Source organism: Somniosus microcephalus, chromosome 6 (assembly GCF_052327205.1).
Source record: "Somniosus microcephalus isolate GS21.2 chromosome 6, FLI_Smic_1.0, whole genome shotgun sequence".
Classification (NCBI taxonomy): Eukaryota; Metazoa; Chordata; class Chondrichthyes; order Squaliformes; family Somniosidae; genus Somniosus; species Somniosus microcephalus.
Genome location: NC_140992.1, coordinates 91,293,011 through 91,311,958, shown reverse-complemented (window position 1 = coordinate 91,311,958; position 18,948 = coordinate 91,293,011). Strand labels below are relative to the sequence as shown.

Here is an 18,948-nt window from a genome sequence, read left to right as displayed (position 1 = left end):
ATTCAGACTGTCGGGAGCCTTTAACCTTCTGTTTCAATAACGATATTGATTCAGTGTCAACAACTATCTTATCTCTATAGCCAGAATGCTATCACAGCTTTTTCATAGTTCGGTTTCTAGATTTCCAGACCCAGTTTGTCATGTTTTAATAAGGCCAGAATTCTTTCATAGAATGGTGTATTTTTCTGAATAGGTTATGTGGCTCATTCCTTCACAGATAGACTTGAGAAGCTGGGATTGTCCTTAGAGAAGAGAAGGCTTAGAAGAGATTTGATAGAGGTGTTTTAAATCATGAAAAGTTTAGATAGAGTAAATAAAGAGAAACTGGTCCAATGGTTGAATGGTCGATAACGAGAGGGCACCAATTTAAGGTGATTGGCAAAAGAACCAGAGGCGACATGAGGAAAAACTTTGTTACGCAACGAGTGGTTAGAATTTGGAATGCACCGCCTGATGGGGAAACAGATTCAATAGTAGCCTTCAAAAGGGAATTGGATAAATACTTGAAAGAGAAAAAATTGCAGGGACATGGGGAAAGAGCCGGGGGAGTGGGACTAACTGGATTGCTCTTCGAAAGAACCAGACCAGACTCGATGGGCTGAATGGTGTCCTTCTGTGCTGTACTATTCTATGATTCTATAGCTGTAAATAAAAGGTGACAGGTCTTCAATTTAACTATAATTATAGCTTTAGAATTAGAAAGTACAGATTTGTCATATCTCTAAATTCATGTTGAGGCCTGCACAGTTTCAAGTCATAATCATTATCATTTATTTGTGTTCCAACTCCTCAAATTGCTTGTGAGCTAATATTTACAGTGGATGCAGCTAACTCTGCCTGCCCAGTATCTCCAGCCTGCACTTGCATCACCAGCTTTCCATGTTTGTAATATTATTCTTTTGGTTATCAGCAATGCTGAGTTCATCCATTTGTTTTTTTCATGAGAACAATTGGGAGTGGAGATGTGTCACAGTATTACACCCTTGAGTTCCATGCAAACTAGAATCTCCGTAATCTATGATAAATTATTTTTCTCCAAAAAAAAAGAGATTACCTTTGGGGCATTCCCACATCTTTAATGCAAGATCTCTAATTCACACCAGCAGCATAAACATGAATCTCTGATTCCCGTGGATACCATTTGACACAGAATGTGGTAATTTGTTTTTTATTCTGCATCTGCCGCACACTAGGGGGGAAAAATTCAGTATCACCCCATTTGGGGCGCAATTATCGGCCTGGCGCAAATAATTAGCCTGGCGCTAATTATCGCATCTGACTGCAAACTTGGCTTCTATCGCCCCTGGAGGTGATTGGAGCGCTAAATCAGGTGCTACACACCTCTCTTAAGGCGCTAACACCAAGGAGCAAGGCGCTATTTCAAAGCGCTGGCGAAGCTCATGTGATGTCAGTCAGCAATGGAACACAGACACACTGGCGCTGGCCAATTCTTAAAGGGGAGGGTCGATCTTGCTCTCCATCCACACCTTGCTCATTGCAGCCTTGAATCTCAGCCTGGAGAGACCGGTATATCAATTCTGCTGGAAAGAACAATGGAGAGGCCCAGAGAGCAGCCCGATAGCCTCTTCTAAAGTGATGCAGGGAAGATCAAACCAAAATGAACCTGCAAGGTGCTGCGCAGTACCCAAAACTCCTTCACACAGTGTTGAATATCTCCAGAAGTCTCTCTCTCTCTCACTCGGAATGCGTGGTGCAAAAATGTCGCCGAAAAAAAAGGCAGAAACCGGTTGCCTTTAACTAGCGGTCCCCCAGTCCCTCCCCGACTGCAAAACGCTCCCCTCAACCTGTCGTTGCTAGCGGCAGGCGGTAAGGCAAGGGGCGCCACTCAATATCCGGTCCGGGGCGCTACCGGGGCATTGCACGCTCGACTAACATCACGATTTGCGGGCGTAGGAGATCGTGGCGGTAGTGTTTAGCGCCGCCGCAAAATGTCTGGTCAATTTCGCAAGCGGCGCAAACCTCGCTGCACCCGGACGCTAGTTGCTTTGCGCCCCATTAGCGCCGTCTTAAGGCGCTAACGGGAGGTGCAAACCAACCAAATTTTTCCCCTTAGGAGTTTAGCCTAGCTTTATAGGTTGTAGGGAAATTATGTGCTGAGCAGACATGTGAAAATGTCATCATGACACTGAAGAAAGGTGGTATTTTGTGCGGTGACCTACTCCCACATTATATGAAGGTGGTGGATGTGCCAGCTTGCTTTTTCCCAGCAAAAATTATTTGCTCCTCATGTCATAATTCTTGTCATCATAAGTTTGGGACAAAGATTTCAGCTTCTCGACAGGAGTAGATTAAACTAGATTGTCTTTACAGTATCAAATATTCTGTTAACTGATCTGGCTTCTCCGGGTTTCCCAGTTGCCGAAGGTGTCGACAGCAAGAGGTGAACCTCCATAAAAAAATCGTCCTTTCCCACATTATTCGGAACAGTGATGATCGGTGATTGGGACTTAGTATAGGATGGGGAGCACGTGGATGAGTCTTGGATGAGGTGGAGTCTTGGATGTGATGGAGTTTTGGGAGGCTGGTGAGGACAACTCTGGAGAATTAGAGCGTGAAGCGGATGGAGGCATGAATGAGGGTTAGAGGGGCAGTGGAGGTCAGGTAAGGGCTAATGGAGATTAGAGGTGGAAAAAGGCAAAAATCAAAATAGTGCAGATGCTGGAAATCAGAAACCAAAATAGAAAATGTTGGAAACACACAGCAGGTCAGGTCGCATCCGTGGAGAGAAGACACGAGTTGATGCTTCGTGTTCAGACTCTTTTTCAAAACTAGAAATAGGCAATTTTGCTTTTGGTGGGATTTGAAGCCCAGTTCAGAATCGAGCAATTTACTAAGTGTGTGCATTAAGAACATAAGAACATAAGAAATAGGAGCAGGAGTAGGCCAATCGGCCCCTCGAGCCTGCTCCGCCATTCAATAAGATCATGGCTGATCTGATCCTAACCGCCAATCTACTATCACAGAACCATCTCCTGAATCTAACAGAATTAGACACACGAAATAGGAGCAGGATCAGGCTACATGGCCCCTGGGCCCGCTCCGCTACCCACAGGGCCATGTCCGATCCGAACCTAGACTCATGTCCAAATTCCTGCCCGCTCCCCGTAACCCTTAATTCCCTTTACTTCTAGGAAACTGTCTATTTCTGTTTTAAATTTATGTAATGATGTAGCTTCTACAGCTTTTTGGGGCAGCATATTCCATGGACCTACCACCCTCTGAGTGAAGTAGTTCCTCCTCATCTCAGTTTTGAAAGAGCAGCCCCTTATTCTAAGACTATGCCCCCTAGTTCTAGTTTCACCCATCATCGGGAACATCCTCCCCGCATCCACCCGATCCAACCCCTTCACAATCTTCACGCATTGCCAGTGAGCAACCAGGAAGTCAATGGAACTGGTAGCTCAGATGCAGTTTCTGATCAGGACCAAACAGGATGGCTTTGGTCTTATCAATGTTGACCTAGAGAAAGTTCTAGCTTATTAGTCAGACAGCATAGTAATAGGGATGGATTGGAGGGTGATGGAAAAGATGTAAATGTGGGTGTCATCGGCATACATAGGGAAGTTGACTACATCTTTGTGGATAATATCTGCAAGAGGCAGCATATAGAAGGGAGCTCTTTTCCTAAACCACTTTGCCTTGTTACCTCTCCAACACCTTCAAAAGTGCCCCCAAAACATACCTCTTTGACTGCAGGATCAGATGCAGCCCCTACTTCCTGCTTGTTGTCCACTATTCCTCCAGTAAAGCACTTGGAACACTTCGTTACACTAAAGGAATTGTATAAATGGCCACAGGAGGAGAGGCAGTATTACTTGCCGTGATTGGCTGCGGACAACTAAGCCAGGTGCACACCATGGAGTAGATTTAAATATATTGGGTGGTTGACTGGTGGAGGGTGCTGGCCACCCGACCCGATAGTGCCAGTGGAACGCTCAGTCCATTTTGAGGGCCTGCCTCATTAATATATATGCGGCGGGCGCCAAACAATGCAGCTTGCCAGCTCCGGGCTGGCGCAGCAGAGGTGGGGTGGGATGAGGGGGACTCGAAGCAGCAGTGGCCCACGCTATTCTTGCGCAGCCCGGAGGAGCACACGCATTCTTTAGTTGTGCTTTGCAGCAATTTATCTGAGACAAAATATTTCAGCCAAAGCGCCATCTGCTCCTCACATATGTGATACATGGCCTTGATGAGAGACGGCATCAAAGGCCAAGCTGGTGTGTAGAACTTTGCCAATGAAAATTGAGGCTCTGCATACTGTGGCAGATGGGGAAAAAGAAGTAAAAAAAGCATGAGGTTGCAGAATAACTTGGCATCAGCACTTTCTCTCTTTCAACGCTGCACACAAATGAAGAGCATATCCGAACACAAGAACTGCAAGGAGCTGGCAATATAAAGCCTATATACCAGCCGCATCACTACTGACTTTATGGCTCGGGACAAGTTGTTGCTGCATTGGTTCGACAATTATCCGTACAAAGTTGCTGGTGGGAATCCTGCTCCTAGCTGAGAAAGAAGTTTAGACAACTTGGTACAGAAGACTTCAAGCCCAGTAATGAGTGAATGTCATACTGTTAAAAATGAGACTTCCCCAACATTCTTTCTTCATGCTCGCACTTTCCACAGGCAAGCCCGAGCCTCCTATATATTGACAATGACACACCTCATGGGTTAAGCAAATGGATTAGCATGCTGCAGGATTAACAGTTACCCTTTTCTCAAATCGCACGGGCATTTAACATACCCACCCGACTCTCCTGATCACTCCTGGCAACAACATGCTGACAGAGTATATTTCAGGCTAAACTATAAAGTATATATTTATTGTAAGACATAAAAGTTATACAAAGCAAAATAAATCAGCTGATAAAGAGCAGTACACAGGGTTCAGCCCCATTCACAACTCCACAGATAATGAAGCAGTCCATGCCCGCATGCAACAAGACCTGGACGATGTTCAGGCTTGGGCTGATAAGTGGCAGGTAACATTCGCACCACACAAGTGCCAAGCAATGACTATGCCCAACAAGCGAGAGTCTAACCACCGCCCCTTGACATTCAACGGCATTATCATCACCAAATCCCCCACCATCAACATCCTGGGGTTCACAATTGACCAGAAACTTAACTGGACCAGCCACATAAATACTGTGGCAACAAGAGCAGGTCAGAGGCTTGGTATTCTGCGATGAGTGTCTCACTTCCTGACTCCCCAAAGCCTTTCCACCATCTACAAGGCACAAGTAAGGAGTGTGATGGAATGCTCTCCACTTGCCTGGATGAGTGCAGCTCCAACAGCACTCAAGAAGCTCAACACCACCCAGGACAAAACAGCCTGCTTGATTGGCACCCCCTCTACCATCTTAAACATTCACTCCCTCCACCACTGGCGTACCATGGCTGCAGTGTGTACCATCTACAAGATGCACTGCAGCAACTCACCAAGGCTTCTTCGGCAGCACCTCCCAAACCCGCGATCTCTTCCACCTAGAAGGACAAGGGCAGCAGGTGCATGGGAACACCACCACCTCCAAGTCACACACCATTCTGACTTGGAAGTATATCGCCATTCCTTTATCGTCGCTAGGTCAAAATCCTGGAAAACTCTCCCTAACAGCACTGTGGGAGTACCTTCACCACACGGACTGCAGCGGTTGAAGAAGGCGGCTCACCACCACCTTCTCAAGGGCATTAGGGATGGGCAATAAATGCTGGCCTTGCCAGTGACGCCCACATCCCATGAGCGAATAAAAAAAAAAAACATTATTTAACTTTAGCCAATACTTCAAGCTATTCCCTGAAATCAAAATAACAGAAGTGTTTGAGTTCATAGAGTCCTTAAACTGAGTTTTTTTTACTGATTCATGTGCAGCAAGCCTTTGCTTCCATACTTTCAGCTTACTGCAGCGAGAAGAAAATACAGTTAACACAAGTGAACTGAAGGTATAGCAAAAGGCTGTGGCTTCTTCCACCTCTAATACTGACACAATATGCACCCAACCAACTCTTGTAAGACATGGCTTATTTTCAATGGCATTAAAGATAATGGGGGAAAAATTCGGTTTATTAGCGCCTCCCGTTAGCGGGGCGCAAAGCAACTAGTTCCCGGGTGCGGCGATGTTTGCGCCGCTCACGGAATTGACCAGACATTTTGCGGCGGCGCTAAACACTACCGCCACGACCTCCTGTGCCCGCAGATCGTGACGTCAGTCGAGCGTGCAACGTCCCGGTAGCACCCCGGACTGGATATTGAGTCGCGCCCCCTGACTTTCTGCCTGCCGCTAGCAACGACAGGTAGAGGGGAACGTTTTGTAGTCAGGAAGGGACTGAGGGAGCGCAATTTAAAGGCAGCCGCTTCCTGCCTTTTTTTGTCGGTGACATTTTTGCACCACGCATTCTGAGAGAGAGAGAGAGAGAGAGACTTCTGGAGAGATTCAACGCTGTGTGAAGGAGTTTTGGGTTCTGAGCAGCACTTTGCAGGTTCATTTTGATTTGACCTTCCTTGCATCAATTTAGAAGAGACTATGGGGGCTGCACTCTGAGCTCTTTCCCTGGGTCTCTCCATTGTTCTTTCCAGCAGAATTTATGTACAGGTCTTTCCAGGCTGAGAGTCAAGGCTGCAATGAGCAAGGTGTGGATGGAGATCAAGATCCACCCTCCCCTTTAAGAACTGGTCGGCGCCAGTGTGTCTGTGTTCCATTGCTGACTGACATCACATGAGCTTCAGCGCTCTGAGGTAGTGCCTCGCTCCTCGGTGTTAACATCTTAAGAGAGGTGTGTAGTGTAGTGTATGTACCTTTTAAGACAGAACTACTTTTACACCTCCTGTATACTGTAGTACCGGCAGTGACCACACCTGTATATAAGCCTTGCGCATGCCTCTGTACCCCCAGTCTTGAGACTACCCTACTCCAGTAAATACCTGTTGATTGTTAAGTTACAGCATCCGTGTGGTTATTGAAAAACATCATACTCTCAGAATCACGGATCTAACAGTGGCGACGAGTGTCGATTCGAATCTACCTGCAACTCTGCATTTCCCTTCGAGGATTCGCTCCGGGAGGGCGGTGTAAGAAAGTCGAGGCCAGGAACACGGGCGTCGACCACGAGCAACCGCCCAGTCGTCCGGCAGAGAGTGAACATCGCAGGGGAGGCTGTGGAGAGCCGGGCTTGGTTCCCCAGCCACGACGATCAGCAAGTGACTGACGACAGGTCCAGCGCAGACCCTTCCCGGACAGCGGCGGCTGGAGCCGACCGACGGCGGAGAGAAAGCCGAGCAGCGTCGACGGGGTAAGACAGAGGGTGAAGCGCACAGGGCGCAGCCGGGGGTTGAAAACCGAGCGGCGTCGAGAGAAAAAAAAAACGGAGAGAGAGAGGGTAAAGCAACAGCCGGGTACAGGACCGAGCGGCGTCGAGAAAAAAAAAAGAACGTGCAGAGCAAAGCCAGGGCTCAAGGGCTGAACAGTGTCCACGGGGAGAAGAAGGAAGAGCGCGGGAGACGCCATTTTTAGAAGCCGCAGCGGAGAAGAAGGGCGAGCGCGGGAAGGAAGGAAAGCGCGGGAGATGCCATTTTGTGCCAGCGGAGAAGAAGGGGAAGCGCGGGAGACGCCATTTTTGACAGTAAATCACACCCAGGGATGCCGAAGAGTGGCAGTATCTCTACGTTCGACAATGAAGTCGAAGATTGGGCGACATATGTGGAACGTATTGAGGTGTACTGCAGGGCGAATGAAGTGCCAGATGCTAGGAAAGCACTGGTTTTGTTAAATTCCATGGGTGCAAAAACTTATGGGTTACTGTGAAATCTAATAACCCCAGAGAAGCCAGTGAACAAGAATTTCGAAAGCATAGTAGAAATCCTACAGGACCACTTAAACCCCACACCGCCGCTGATAGCAGAACGATTTAAGTTCCATAAAAGGAACCAGCACAAAGACGAAAGCAATGCTGAGTACCTAACGGAACTGCGCAAGCTATCGAAACACTGCCAGTTTGGAGCGGGACTAGCAGATACGTTAAGGGACAAGTTTGTGTGTGGGCTACAAAGTGAAGGAACCCAGAAAAGGCTTCTATCAGAAAAGGATCTTACGCTGGACAAGGCTTTCAGTATGGCAGTATCACACGAAGCAGCCGCAAGGGGCGCTGCAGAGATACAACGGAGACCGCAAGAATATGGCACCAATGAAATGTCCTATGGAACAGGGAAGTGCTATCGCTGCGGCAGAACAACACATGACCAGAAGGATTGTTGGTTCAAGGACCAAGTGTGCAGACAGTGTGGAAAAGCAGGACACATAACAAGAGTCTGCAGGTCTGGGAAGAAAACCAACAGTAAGAAATCTCCACAGGAGAAGTACAAAAAGGTACACCAGGTGATGGACAGTGGTTCAGACGAACAGAAAAGTGACACATAAGAACATAAGAAATAGGAGCAGGAGTAGGCCAATCGGCCACTTGAGCCTGCTCCGCCATTCAATAAGATCATGGCTGATCTGATCCTAACCGCCAATCTACTATCACAGAACCATCTCCTGAATCTAACAGAATTAGACACACGAAATAGGAGCAGGATCAGGCTACACGGCCCCTGGGCCTGCTCCGCTACCCACAGGGCCATGACCGATCCGAACCTAGACTCATGTCCAAATTCCTGCCCGATCCCCGTAACCCTTAATTCTCTTTACTTCTAGGAAACTGTCTATTTCTGTTTTAAATTTATGTAATGATGTAGCTTCTACAGCTTTTTGGGGCAGCATATTCCATGGACCTACCACCCTCTGAGTGAAGTAGTTCCTCCTCATCTCAGTTTTGAAAGAGCAGCCCCTTATTCTAAGACTATGCCCCCTAGTTCTAGTTTCACCCATCATCGGGAACATCCTCCCTGCATCCACCCGATCCAACCCCTTCACAATCTTATATGTTTCAATAAGATCGCCTCTCATTCTTCTGAACTCCAATGAGTAGAGTCCCAATCTACTCAACCTCTCCTCATATGTCCATCCCCTCATCCCCGGGATTAACCGAGTGAACCTTCTTTGTACTGACTCGAGGGCAAGTATGTCTTTTCTTAAGTATGGACACCAAAACTGTATGCAGTATTCCAGGTGCGGTCTCACCAATACCTTGTACAACTGAAGCAATACCTCCCTATTTTTATATTCTATCCCCCTAGCAATGAAAGCCAACATTCCATTGGCCTTCTTAATCACTTGCTGCACCTGCATACTAACCTTTTGAGTTTCGTGCACCAGGACCCCCAGATCCCTTTGTACTTCAGTACTTTCCAGTTTCTTGCCATTAAGATAATAACTTGCTCTACGATTTTTCCTGCCAAAGTGCATAAGCTCACACTTTCCAGTATTGTATTCTATCTGCCAAATCTCTGCCCACTTACTTAGCCTGTCTATGTCCCCTTGCAGGTTTTTTATGTCCTCCTCACTCACTACTTTCCCTTCCATCTCAGTATCATCTGCAAACTTTGATATGTTACACTCGGTCCCCTCCTCCAAATCGTTAATATAGATTGTAAAGAGTTGGGGACCCAGCACTGACCCCTGCGGAACACCACTAGTTACTGATTGCCAGTCTGAGAATGAACCATTTATCCCAACTCTCTGCCTTCTGTTAGATAGCCAATCCTCTATACATGCCAGAATATTACCCCCAATCCCGTGATTTTTTATCTTAAGCAATAATCTTTTGTGTGGCACCTTGTCAAATGCCTTTTGGAAGTCTAAATACACTACGTCCACTGGTTCCCCTTTATCCACCCTATATGTTACTTCCTCAAAGAACTCCAGCAAATTTGTCAAACATGACTTCCCCTTCATAAAACCATGCTGACTTTGTCCTATTAAATTATGATTATCCAAATGTCCTGTTACTGTCTCCTTAATAATGGACTCCAAAATTTTACCTACCACAGATGTTAGGCTAACCGGTCTATAGTTTCCAGCCTTCTGTCTACTGCCCTTTTTAAATAAGGGTGTTACATTAGCAGTTTTCCAGTCTGCCGGGACCATTGCCAAGTCCAGGGAGTTTTGGAAAATTATTACTAATGCATCCACAATCCCTACCGCCACTTCCCTCAAGACCCTAGGATGTAAGCCATCAGGTCCAGGTGATTGATCCGCCTTGAGTCCCATTATTTTACCGAGTACTACTTCCTTAGTGATTTTGATCGTGTTTAGCTCCTCCCCCCCTATAGCCCCCTGTTTGTCCAGTGTTGGGATATTCTTAGTGTCCTCTACTGTAAAGACTGATACAAAATATTCATTCAGTGTTTTTGCCATCTCCATATTTCCCACGATTAATTTCCCGGTCTCATCCTCTAAGGGACCAACATTTACTTTAGCCACCCTTTTTCTTTTTATATAACTATAAAAACTCTTACTATCTGTTTTTATATTTTTTGCTAATTTACTTTCATAATCTATCTTCCCTTTCTTAATCAATCTTTTTGTTATTTTTTGCTGTCTTTTAAAGTTTTCCCAATCCTCTATCCTCCCACTAGATTTGGCTACCTTATATGCCCTTGTTTTTAGTCGAATACTATCCTTAATTTCTTTACTTAGCCACGGATGGCTGTCTTTTCTTTTACACCCTTTTCTTCTCAGTGGAATATATATTTTTTGGAAGTTGTAAAATAACTCCTTAAATGTACACCACTGATCATGTATCGTCTTACCCGTTAATCTATTTTCCCAATCCACTCTACTCAATTCCACTCTCATACCTTCATAGTCTCCTTTATTCAAGCTTAGCACGCTTGTTTGAGATCCAACCTTCTCAGCCTCTAATTGAATATGGAATTCAACCATGTTATGGTCACTCATTCCAAGGGGATCCTTTACTAGGACATTTATAATTAATCCTGTCTCATTACACAGGACCAGATCTAAGGTTGCTTGCCCCCTGGTCGGTTCAGTTACATATTGCTCAAGAAACCCATCCCTAATACACTCAATGAACTCATCCTCAAGGCAGCCCTGCCCAATTTGATTTGTCCAATTAATATGATAGTTAAAATCCCCCATAATTATAGATGTTCCCTTATTACAAGCCTCAACTATTTCCTGATTGATACTCCGTCCAACAGAGTTGCAACTGTTCAGAGGCCTATAGACTACGCCCACTAGTGTTTTTTTCCCCTTATTATTCCTTATCTCCACCCAAACTCTTTCATTATCCTGATCTTTTGACCCAATATCATTTCTCTGTACTACAGTGATTCCTTCCTTTATTAACAGAGCCACCCGCCTCCCCTTCCTTCCTGCCTGTCCTTCCTGATCGTTAAATAACCTGGTATGTTTAATTCCCAGGCATTGTCACCCTGCAGCCATGTTTCTGTAATGGCCACAAGATCATACCCATATGTTGTTATTTGTGCCATTAACTCATCTGTTTTGTTACGAATGCTACGTGTATTCAGATAGAGAACTTTCAAATATGTTTTGTGACACTTAGTTCCTGCTTTTGCCCTTTTTTTTACTTTACCTTTTACTCCATACCTTCTGCCCCTTCCTGACACGCTCTGGTTTTTAATTTCCCCACTGCTACCTAAGTCTATGACCTTCTCTGTTGTCATTTTTATTATTTGCTCTCTAGGAACCTCCCCCCCACTAGTTAGTTTAAAGCCCTCTCTACAGCCCTAGTTATATGATCCGCCAGGACTCTAGTCCCAGCACTGGCCAAGTGAAGCCCGTCCCAACGGAACAGCTCCCTCCTGCCCCAGTACTGGTGCCAGTGTCCCAGGAAGCAAAACCCATTTCTCCCACACCAGTCTTTGAGCCACGCATTTAACTCTCTAATTTTATTTGTCCTAGCCAAATTCGCTCATGGCTCAGTACCTTGAGGTTCTGTTTTTTAATTTGACCCCTAGCTGCTCATACTCGTTTAACAGAACCGGCTTCTTAGTCCTATCTACGTCGTTTGTACCAACATGGACCACGACAACTGGATCCACCCCCTCCCACTGCAAGTTTCTTTCCAGCCCAGAGGAGATGTCCTTAACCCTGGCACCGGGTAGGCAACACAGCCTTCGGGACTCTCGCTCTCGGCTGCAGAGAACTCTATCTATCCCCCTAATAATACTATCCCCTACCACTACAACATTTCTATTTACTCCCCCCTCTTGAATGGCCCCCTGTTCCACGGTGCTATGGCCAGGTTGCTCATCCTCCCTGCAGTCCCTGCTCCTGTCCCCACAGGGAGTAAGAACCTCGAACCTGTTGGACAAGAGCAAGGGCTGCGGCTCCTCCAGCTCTACCTCCTGGATCCCTGTACCTGCCTCACTCGTAGTCACACCGTCCTGTCCCTGACCATGGGCTCCAGAAGCAAGGAGCTGGGTTGTCTGAAACTACATAAGGTAACCAAAATGGAGGATCACCAGTCTATCTGGGTTACACTCAAGATAGACGGAGTCCAAGTGAAAATGGAATTGGACACAGGATCAGCCCTAACAGTCATAAACCAAAGGGACTACAAGCGGCTATTTTCACATATACCCTTGAAAGCTACAGAGATTGTCTTGAAGATGTACACGGGGCAAAAAGTCTACCCCAAAGGAAAAATAAGGGTGAAAGTGATATATAAAGGCCAGGAAATACCTAAAATGGATATATATGTATTGCCAGATGGAGGACCACTACTGCTAGGACATGAATGGATCCGGAAGATACAATTAGATTGGCATTCCATACAGGCACTGAAGGTTGAGGCCAAAAAGGATGACGACGTCACACCTGCACGACTGTCAAAAATGCTAACTGACGTAAAAGAAGTGTTCCAGGAGGGACTCGGAACACTAAAAGGCATAACAGCAATGATTAAAATAGAGGAAAATGCAAGCCCAAAGTTTCTTAAGGCCAGACCAGTGCCTTATGCAATCAGACCAGCTGTCGAAGCAGAGCTGGAAGGGTTGGAATGTTCAGGAGTACTGTCCAAAGTGGACTGGAGCGAGTGGGCTACACCCATCGTTCCTGTAATGAAGAGGTCGTTGAGTAATACGCCTGGGGAACCAAAGACGGTCCGCATCTGTGGGGATTTTAAGGTGACAGTGAACCCAGTCCTTCACACGGTACAATATCCGCTTCCATGAATTGAGGATATTTTCGCCTCACTATCTGGAGGTAAACGCTTCACCAAAATTGAACTAGCCCAGGCGTACTTGCAAATGGAGGTAGAAGAAGCTTCGAAACAATACCTTATGATTAACACTCATAAAGGTCTCTATCAATACAACCGGCTGGTGTTCGGGGTAGCCTCGGCTCCGGCTATCTGGCAGAGGTCAATGGATCAAGTCCTGCAAGGGATTCCAGGGCCCCAGTGCTATTTGGATGACATCCTGGTCACGGGCAAAAATGACAGTGATCACCTCTCCAACTTGGAGAAGGTGCTCACCAGATTAAAGGAGTATGGGCTACGAGCAAATCGGCACAAGTGCGAGTTTTTCCAGAAACGGATCTCGTATTGTGGCCACGTCATCGATGAAGAGGGGTTACATAAGTCCCCTGAAAAGATTGAGGCAGTAGTCAAGGCTCCAGCACCGGAAAATGTGTCGCAACTGAGGTCGTTCCTCGGGCTGGTAAACTACTACCACAAGTTCTTACCAAATTTGTCCACGGTATTACACCCACTGAACACCCTACTGCAAACAGGGGTAGCATGGAAGTGGAATGACGAACGTAGACGAGCTTTTCAGAAGTGTAAAGAATTGATCACATCAAAGAGGTGTTGGCCCATTTCAACCCAGCACTACCAATTTGTTTGGCATGTGATGCATCACCCTATGGTATTGGAGCGGTGCTGTCGCACAAATTCCCAGACGGGTTGGAGAGGCCAGTAGCCTTTGCGTCTCGGTCACTAACCTCAGCCAAGCGCAACTACGCCCAGATTGACAGGGAGACCCTCAGCCTAGTATGGGGAGTAAAAAAATTCAACCACTATCTGCATGGGCAGAAGTTCACCTTGCTGACTGACCACCAACCACTTGTCTCCATCTTTAATCCTAAGAAGGGCGTTCCAGTGATGACTGCACAACGGTTACAAAGATGGTCCCTGTTTCTAGGGACGAATCAATATGAAATAGAATATAAAGGCACGAAACAGCATGGGAACGCTGATGGGCTATCGCGCCTGCCACTGCCTACTGTGGAGGAAGCACCAGCAGTGGACCCTATCGAGATATTTTATTCCTCAATAATTGAACGATTGCCAGTAACGAACGCGGATATAGAGAAGGAGACCCGCAATGATCCGACGCTGTCTCGGGTATATGATTTGACGGTGAGGGGATAGCCAACACATGGCGACTCACTGTTGCCAGCATTCTCATCCAGAAGAGAACAGCTGTCAGCATGCCAGGGGACAGTGATGTGTGGATCCAGAGCGGTGATTCCACCCAAGTTAAGGGAGAGAGTGCTAAATGAGCTACATGAAGGTCATCTGGGGGGAGTGAAAATGAAAAGCCTTGCTAGGGCTTATGTGTGGTGGCCGGGAATCGATCAACAAATCGAAGACCTAACTAAGCGCTGCTCAGGATGCCAGAAGGTCCAAAATGCACCACCACATGCCCCTCTACACCCATGGGAGTGGCCCTCCTCTCCATGGCAACGGGTGCATATTGATTTTGCTGGTCCATTCATGGACTCAATGTTCTTAATAGCAGTGGATGCTCATTCGAAGTGGCCTGAGGTGATAAAAATGTCCTCAACCACTACAGAGAAAACGATTGCAGTCCTACGGACCATATTTGCCAGAAACGGTTTGCCAGAGCAGATTTGCTCTGATAATGGACCACAGTTTGTGTCCGAAGAGTTTCGAAAATTTATGAGAAGGAATGGGGTAAGGCATTACACATCCGCCCCGTATCATCCAGCCACAAATGGATTGGCTGAGAGGTTCGTACAAACCTTTAAGAAGGCGATAAAGGCCATGTGCGACGATGAAATTCCACTACAGCATAAGGTGGACAATTTCTTATTAGCCTACCGAAACGCGACACATGCAGTTACCAACCAGACCCCGGCCATGATGTTCTTTAACCGAAGGTTGAGATCTCGTCTGGACTTGCTCAGACCAAATGTGCGAAGAAATGTTGAGGACAAACAATTCCAGCATATCAATGAGAAGCCGACAAGGAGCTTCAATGTAGGACAACCAGTCTTGGCCCGTGACTGTCGAACAGAGAAATGGCAATCCGGAACGATATGCACAAGGCAGGGGCCATTAATGTACACAGTGGATGTCGGGGAGAACATTGTGAGACGCCACGTCGATCAGATCTTAGCGTCACAGGAATGAGTCAACCCCATGTCTCGAGTACCTGGGGATGAACCCGACATACCGGTAGCATCTACCTCAGAACCAGTAGCAGTGGAACCCGATGAACTACCTGATGAAAAGGGGCCAGAATCGCCTCTGCACCAAGAACAAGAACCTCAGGAAATGCGCTATCCCGAAAGGGTGAGGAAGCCGCCCCAAAGACTGAATCTATAAATGGACTATTGTTGTTTAATGTACATGTTAAAGTGTTAATTGTTATTTGAATATTAGGGGTACTACTAATCTAAAAGGGGAGGAATTATAGTGTATGTACCTTTAAGACAGAACTACTTTTACAGCTCCTGTATACTGTAGTACCGGCAGTGACCACACCTGTATTTCAGCTTTGCGCATGCCTCTGTACCCCCAGTCTTGAGACTACCCTCCTCCAGTAAATACCTGTTTATTGTTAAGTTACAGCATCCGTGTGGTTATTGAAAAACATCATACTCTCAGAATCACGGATCTAACATGTAGCACCTGCTTTAGCGCTCAAATCACCTTCGGGGGCAATAGAAGCCAAGTTTGCAGTCAGGTGATAATTAGTGCCAGGCACTAAACTTTGCGCCCGGCCGATAATTGCGCCCCAAATGGGGCGATACCGAATTTCTCCCCCAATGACTGCATTCATAAGCTTGCATACTGTGTCACCTAACAATGATCTCCAAATAAGATCACCATTGCCCTTCAAAACATCCATAGTTTTGTTATCTATAGTTCAAAAGTTACTGGGGCACCCAAAGTTTCATAGCCAGGAGAGAATTTCAGCTGCAGTTTCGCGTACAATGACTTCAGCCAGGAGTAAAAAAATTAAAGACTTGCATTTATATAGCGCCTTTCATGACTTCAGGATGTCCCAAAGTGCTGAAACAGGTGATGTGGCCCCAGCTGTTCTGGATGGGTGACGGAAGAGGATTCTTCTGCTTCCTCAGAATATGAACTGTCAGCCATTTTTAAAGCCAGTGAAACAGACGTGTTTTAGTGTTCGCTGCCTGATGAGATCGTGCACTTCGTCGGAGAAATGTGTAGAAATGGGAAGGAAAATAATGAGAGCGACTGTTTTACAGTGTGCAAACATAGATGGCAGCAACAAGGTCACAGCAAAAAAAGCCAACATGTTTCCAGTCTGGGGTGCTTTCTGTGCATGATGACACAAACAAGAAAATAAAATCTTGCATTTATATAGCGCCTTTCACGACCACCGGACGTCCCAAAGCACTTTACAGCCAACAAAGTACTTTTTGAAGTGTAGTCACTGTTGTAATGTAGGAACCATGGATGTCCTCAGTCTTGGGTGGCAAGATGCCTGCAGAAGAGGGTTGAATTCTTTTTGTGATTTATTATTGCATTCGGGGCAGATTTCCCCAAGGCCCCCATGAATGGTTCCATAGCAGGGTATTATTGACGCTCCCTCCCTTTTTCCTTGAAAATCCCTAAGAATCCTTCATGAGAGGACTAGCCTGCCCAGCATGCATCCCCTTTTTCTGCCATCTGATAGAGCCTCAAATGTGCAAACTTGCAATATGGGCATGATCAGAAACTCGAAGGCAAAATGACACATCAAGCACTACCTGGTAGTCTTCAATGTGAACTGAGTGACACAATATTGTGGTGGAACTTCTTGCTACTGCAAAAATCCGAGGTCTCTCAACAGACCATCACCAACTGCTGCCATAAAGCGGGCATCACTTTATGCCAGTGGCATGACACTTTGCAGAATACTGATGGGGAGCCAGAGGAATAAATTACATTTGCATTAAATTCCATTGATGCTTTCCAGCCCTGAACACTTGCCGAACAATTTTAATGAATTATTTTGCTAAAGTGGGCAGTTCACGACCAGGTGGTCAGTAGTGAGGAGCTGTCTGGCTCCTAGACTGCAGCACTAGTTAGGCCAGTGAATGCAGTGGTGGATGATAATGACTCCTCTATGATCCAGCCACCCGTATTTCACAAAAGCAGAAAATGCTGTAAATGTTAGTGAATGTCTATAAAGATAAGAAACATGCAGATGATTCATATCTTTGTCAGAACTGAAAACTGAAAGATAAGCATTTATTCTGGTAGGGTTGGATAAAAAGGGTGGAGAGAAAATAAACAACAAATATCCAAAACATTAACTGGTCTTTTTTCTTTATAGGTGCAGACTGCTGTGTATTTCCAGCATTTTCTGAGTTTGTTTCACACTTGCAGCACTTAGATTTTTTTTCTCGTTTTATTTCTACCAACACTAGACAGCCTGGAGCCTTTTTCTGCAATACAGCAATGAAGAAGCGTCTCGTGCATTGGGCTATTCAAACTAACCTGCAGGCTCCTGTTGAAAGATAAATCCTAGGAAAAAAGAAACTTGCGATGCTAATGGACTTCTTCCCTCATATTTGACAGTTTGATTTCTGCACAGGATGAATAAATCATGCAGTATAATCTCTGGACATGTCCTTTTTGCCATTAATTAAGAATGCTATGTTTCAAGCCTTACATATGATGGTTACTGTAAAGTTGAATCGGAGCAGACATTGTTTTCAGTATTGCAGTTGAACATCTATGGAATCTCACACAAATACAGCTGCGGTTTATTTGTATTTTGAATTAAAAAGGTTTAGTTTAGTTGAATTGGATAAATTTGAGTATGTTTGGTTCCTTGGCCCATTTGGGTGCACATTCTTATGTGTTATGAAGGAAAATAAACAGTGCTTATTGGGGCAGATTTTTAAAGGTGCCATAGTGGTGCTATCAGGGGCTTGCTGCATGAACATGTCAAGCTGTGTTGGTGCTGGTGCATCAGTCTGTCGCCCCATTCCCTGTAAAGCAAGTCTTTAATCTCATCCAATTTACCAGTGGAAATGCGGAGTGGAGGTTGTTAGGGGAGTGAACAGACAAGTCCCCCCGAGTCACACTTGGGCAGCTGGTAATAGAGCGACATTTGTAGTCATTCGCCTGTCCTCTTGGTCAAGAAAAGGTGTATTGCATGGAGACAGCCAAGCGTGGTGGGGGAGATCGCAAATGATATATTATCTAATTCTCATAGTTAGCACTTACATCACATTTCTGATTTACATCTCACAAAGCTGCAGTTTGTTCTACAAGTTTTCCCACAGGTCCTTCAAAAATATTAAATTTGCAGCAAATAATATTTTTTTTCTCATTCTCACTGTGACAGAGATGGATGAGAGGAGCGAAAGAAAAATATGAAAACGTATCTCTTATTGTAAAGCATATTCACAGAATTAATCAACTAAAAGCCAACTGATGCTGAATTTTGGGGACGAATTCAAAATGTAGCTCAGATTCAAATTATTGTATTTAATTTTATCGTAGGACTGTATAAAGTTATCAAGGGCATCATTTCCCCGGTTAACGACAGATATGGGAAGAAAGGATTGGTGGGAGCAAAGCACCGTGTTGCTATGGTTCAGCGTGCTCTGGAGACCTCGGACTGGATTACCGAGGAACCTTGGGAGAGTCAGCAGGAACAATGGGCGGAGACTGTGACGGTGCTGAGGTAAAGCGCACAGCTCATCTGACACAAACAAAAGACATTGCTGCTCTAATCCACTTTGGATTCATGGTGTGCTTTCAGTTTACAGGTTGCATTACTGATCA

At 45.7% G+C, this 18,948-nt stretch overlaps 1 protein-coding gene across 1 annotated transcript in view; it reads left to right on the top strand.

Annotated features, from left to right (window-relative positions):
• Positions 1-18,948, top strand: part of nmnat3 (nicotinamide nucleotide adenylyltransferase 3) — a 105,681-nt gene that overhangs the window by 13,336 nt on the left and 73,397 nt on the right. Inside the window, exon 3 of the mRNA XM_085990519.1 lies at positions 18,664-18,847. Coding sequence (XP_085846645.1) covers positions 18,664-18,847 — 184 coding nt within the window. The remainder of the gene's footprint in view (positions 1-18,663; positions 18,848-18,948) is intronic.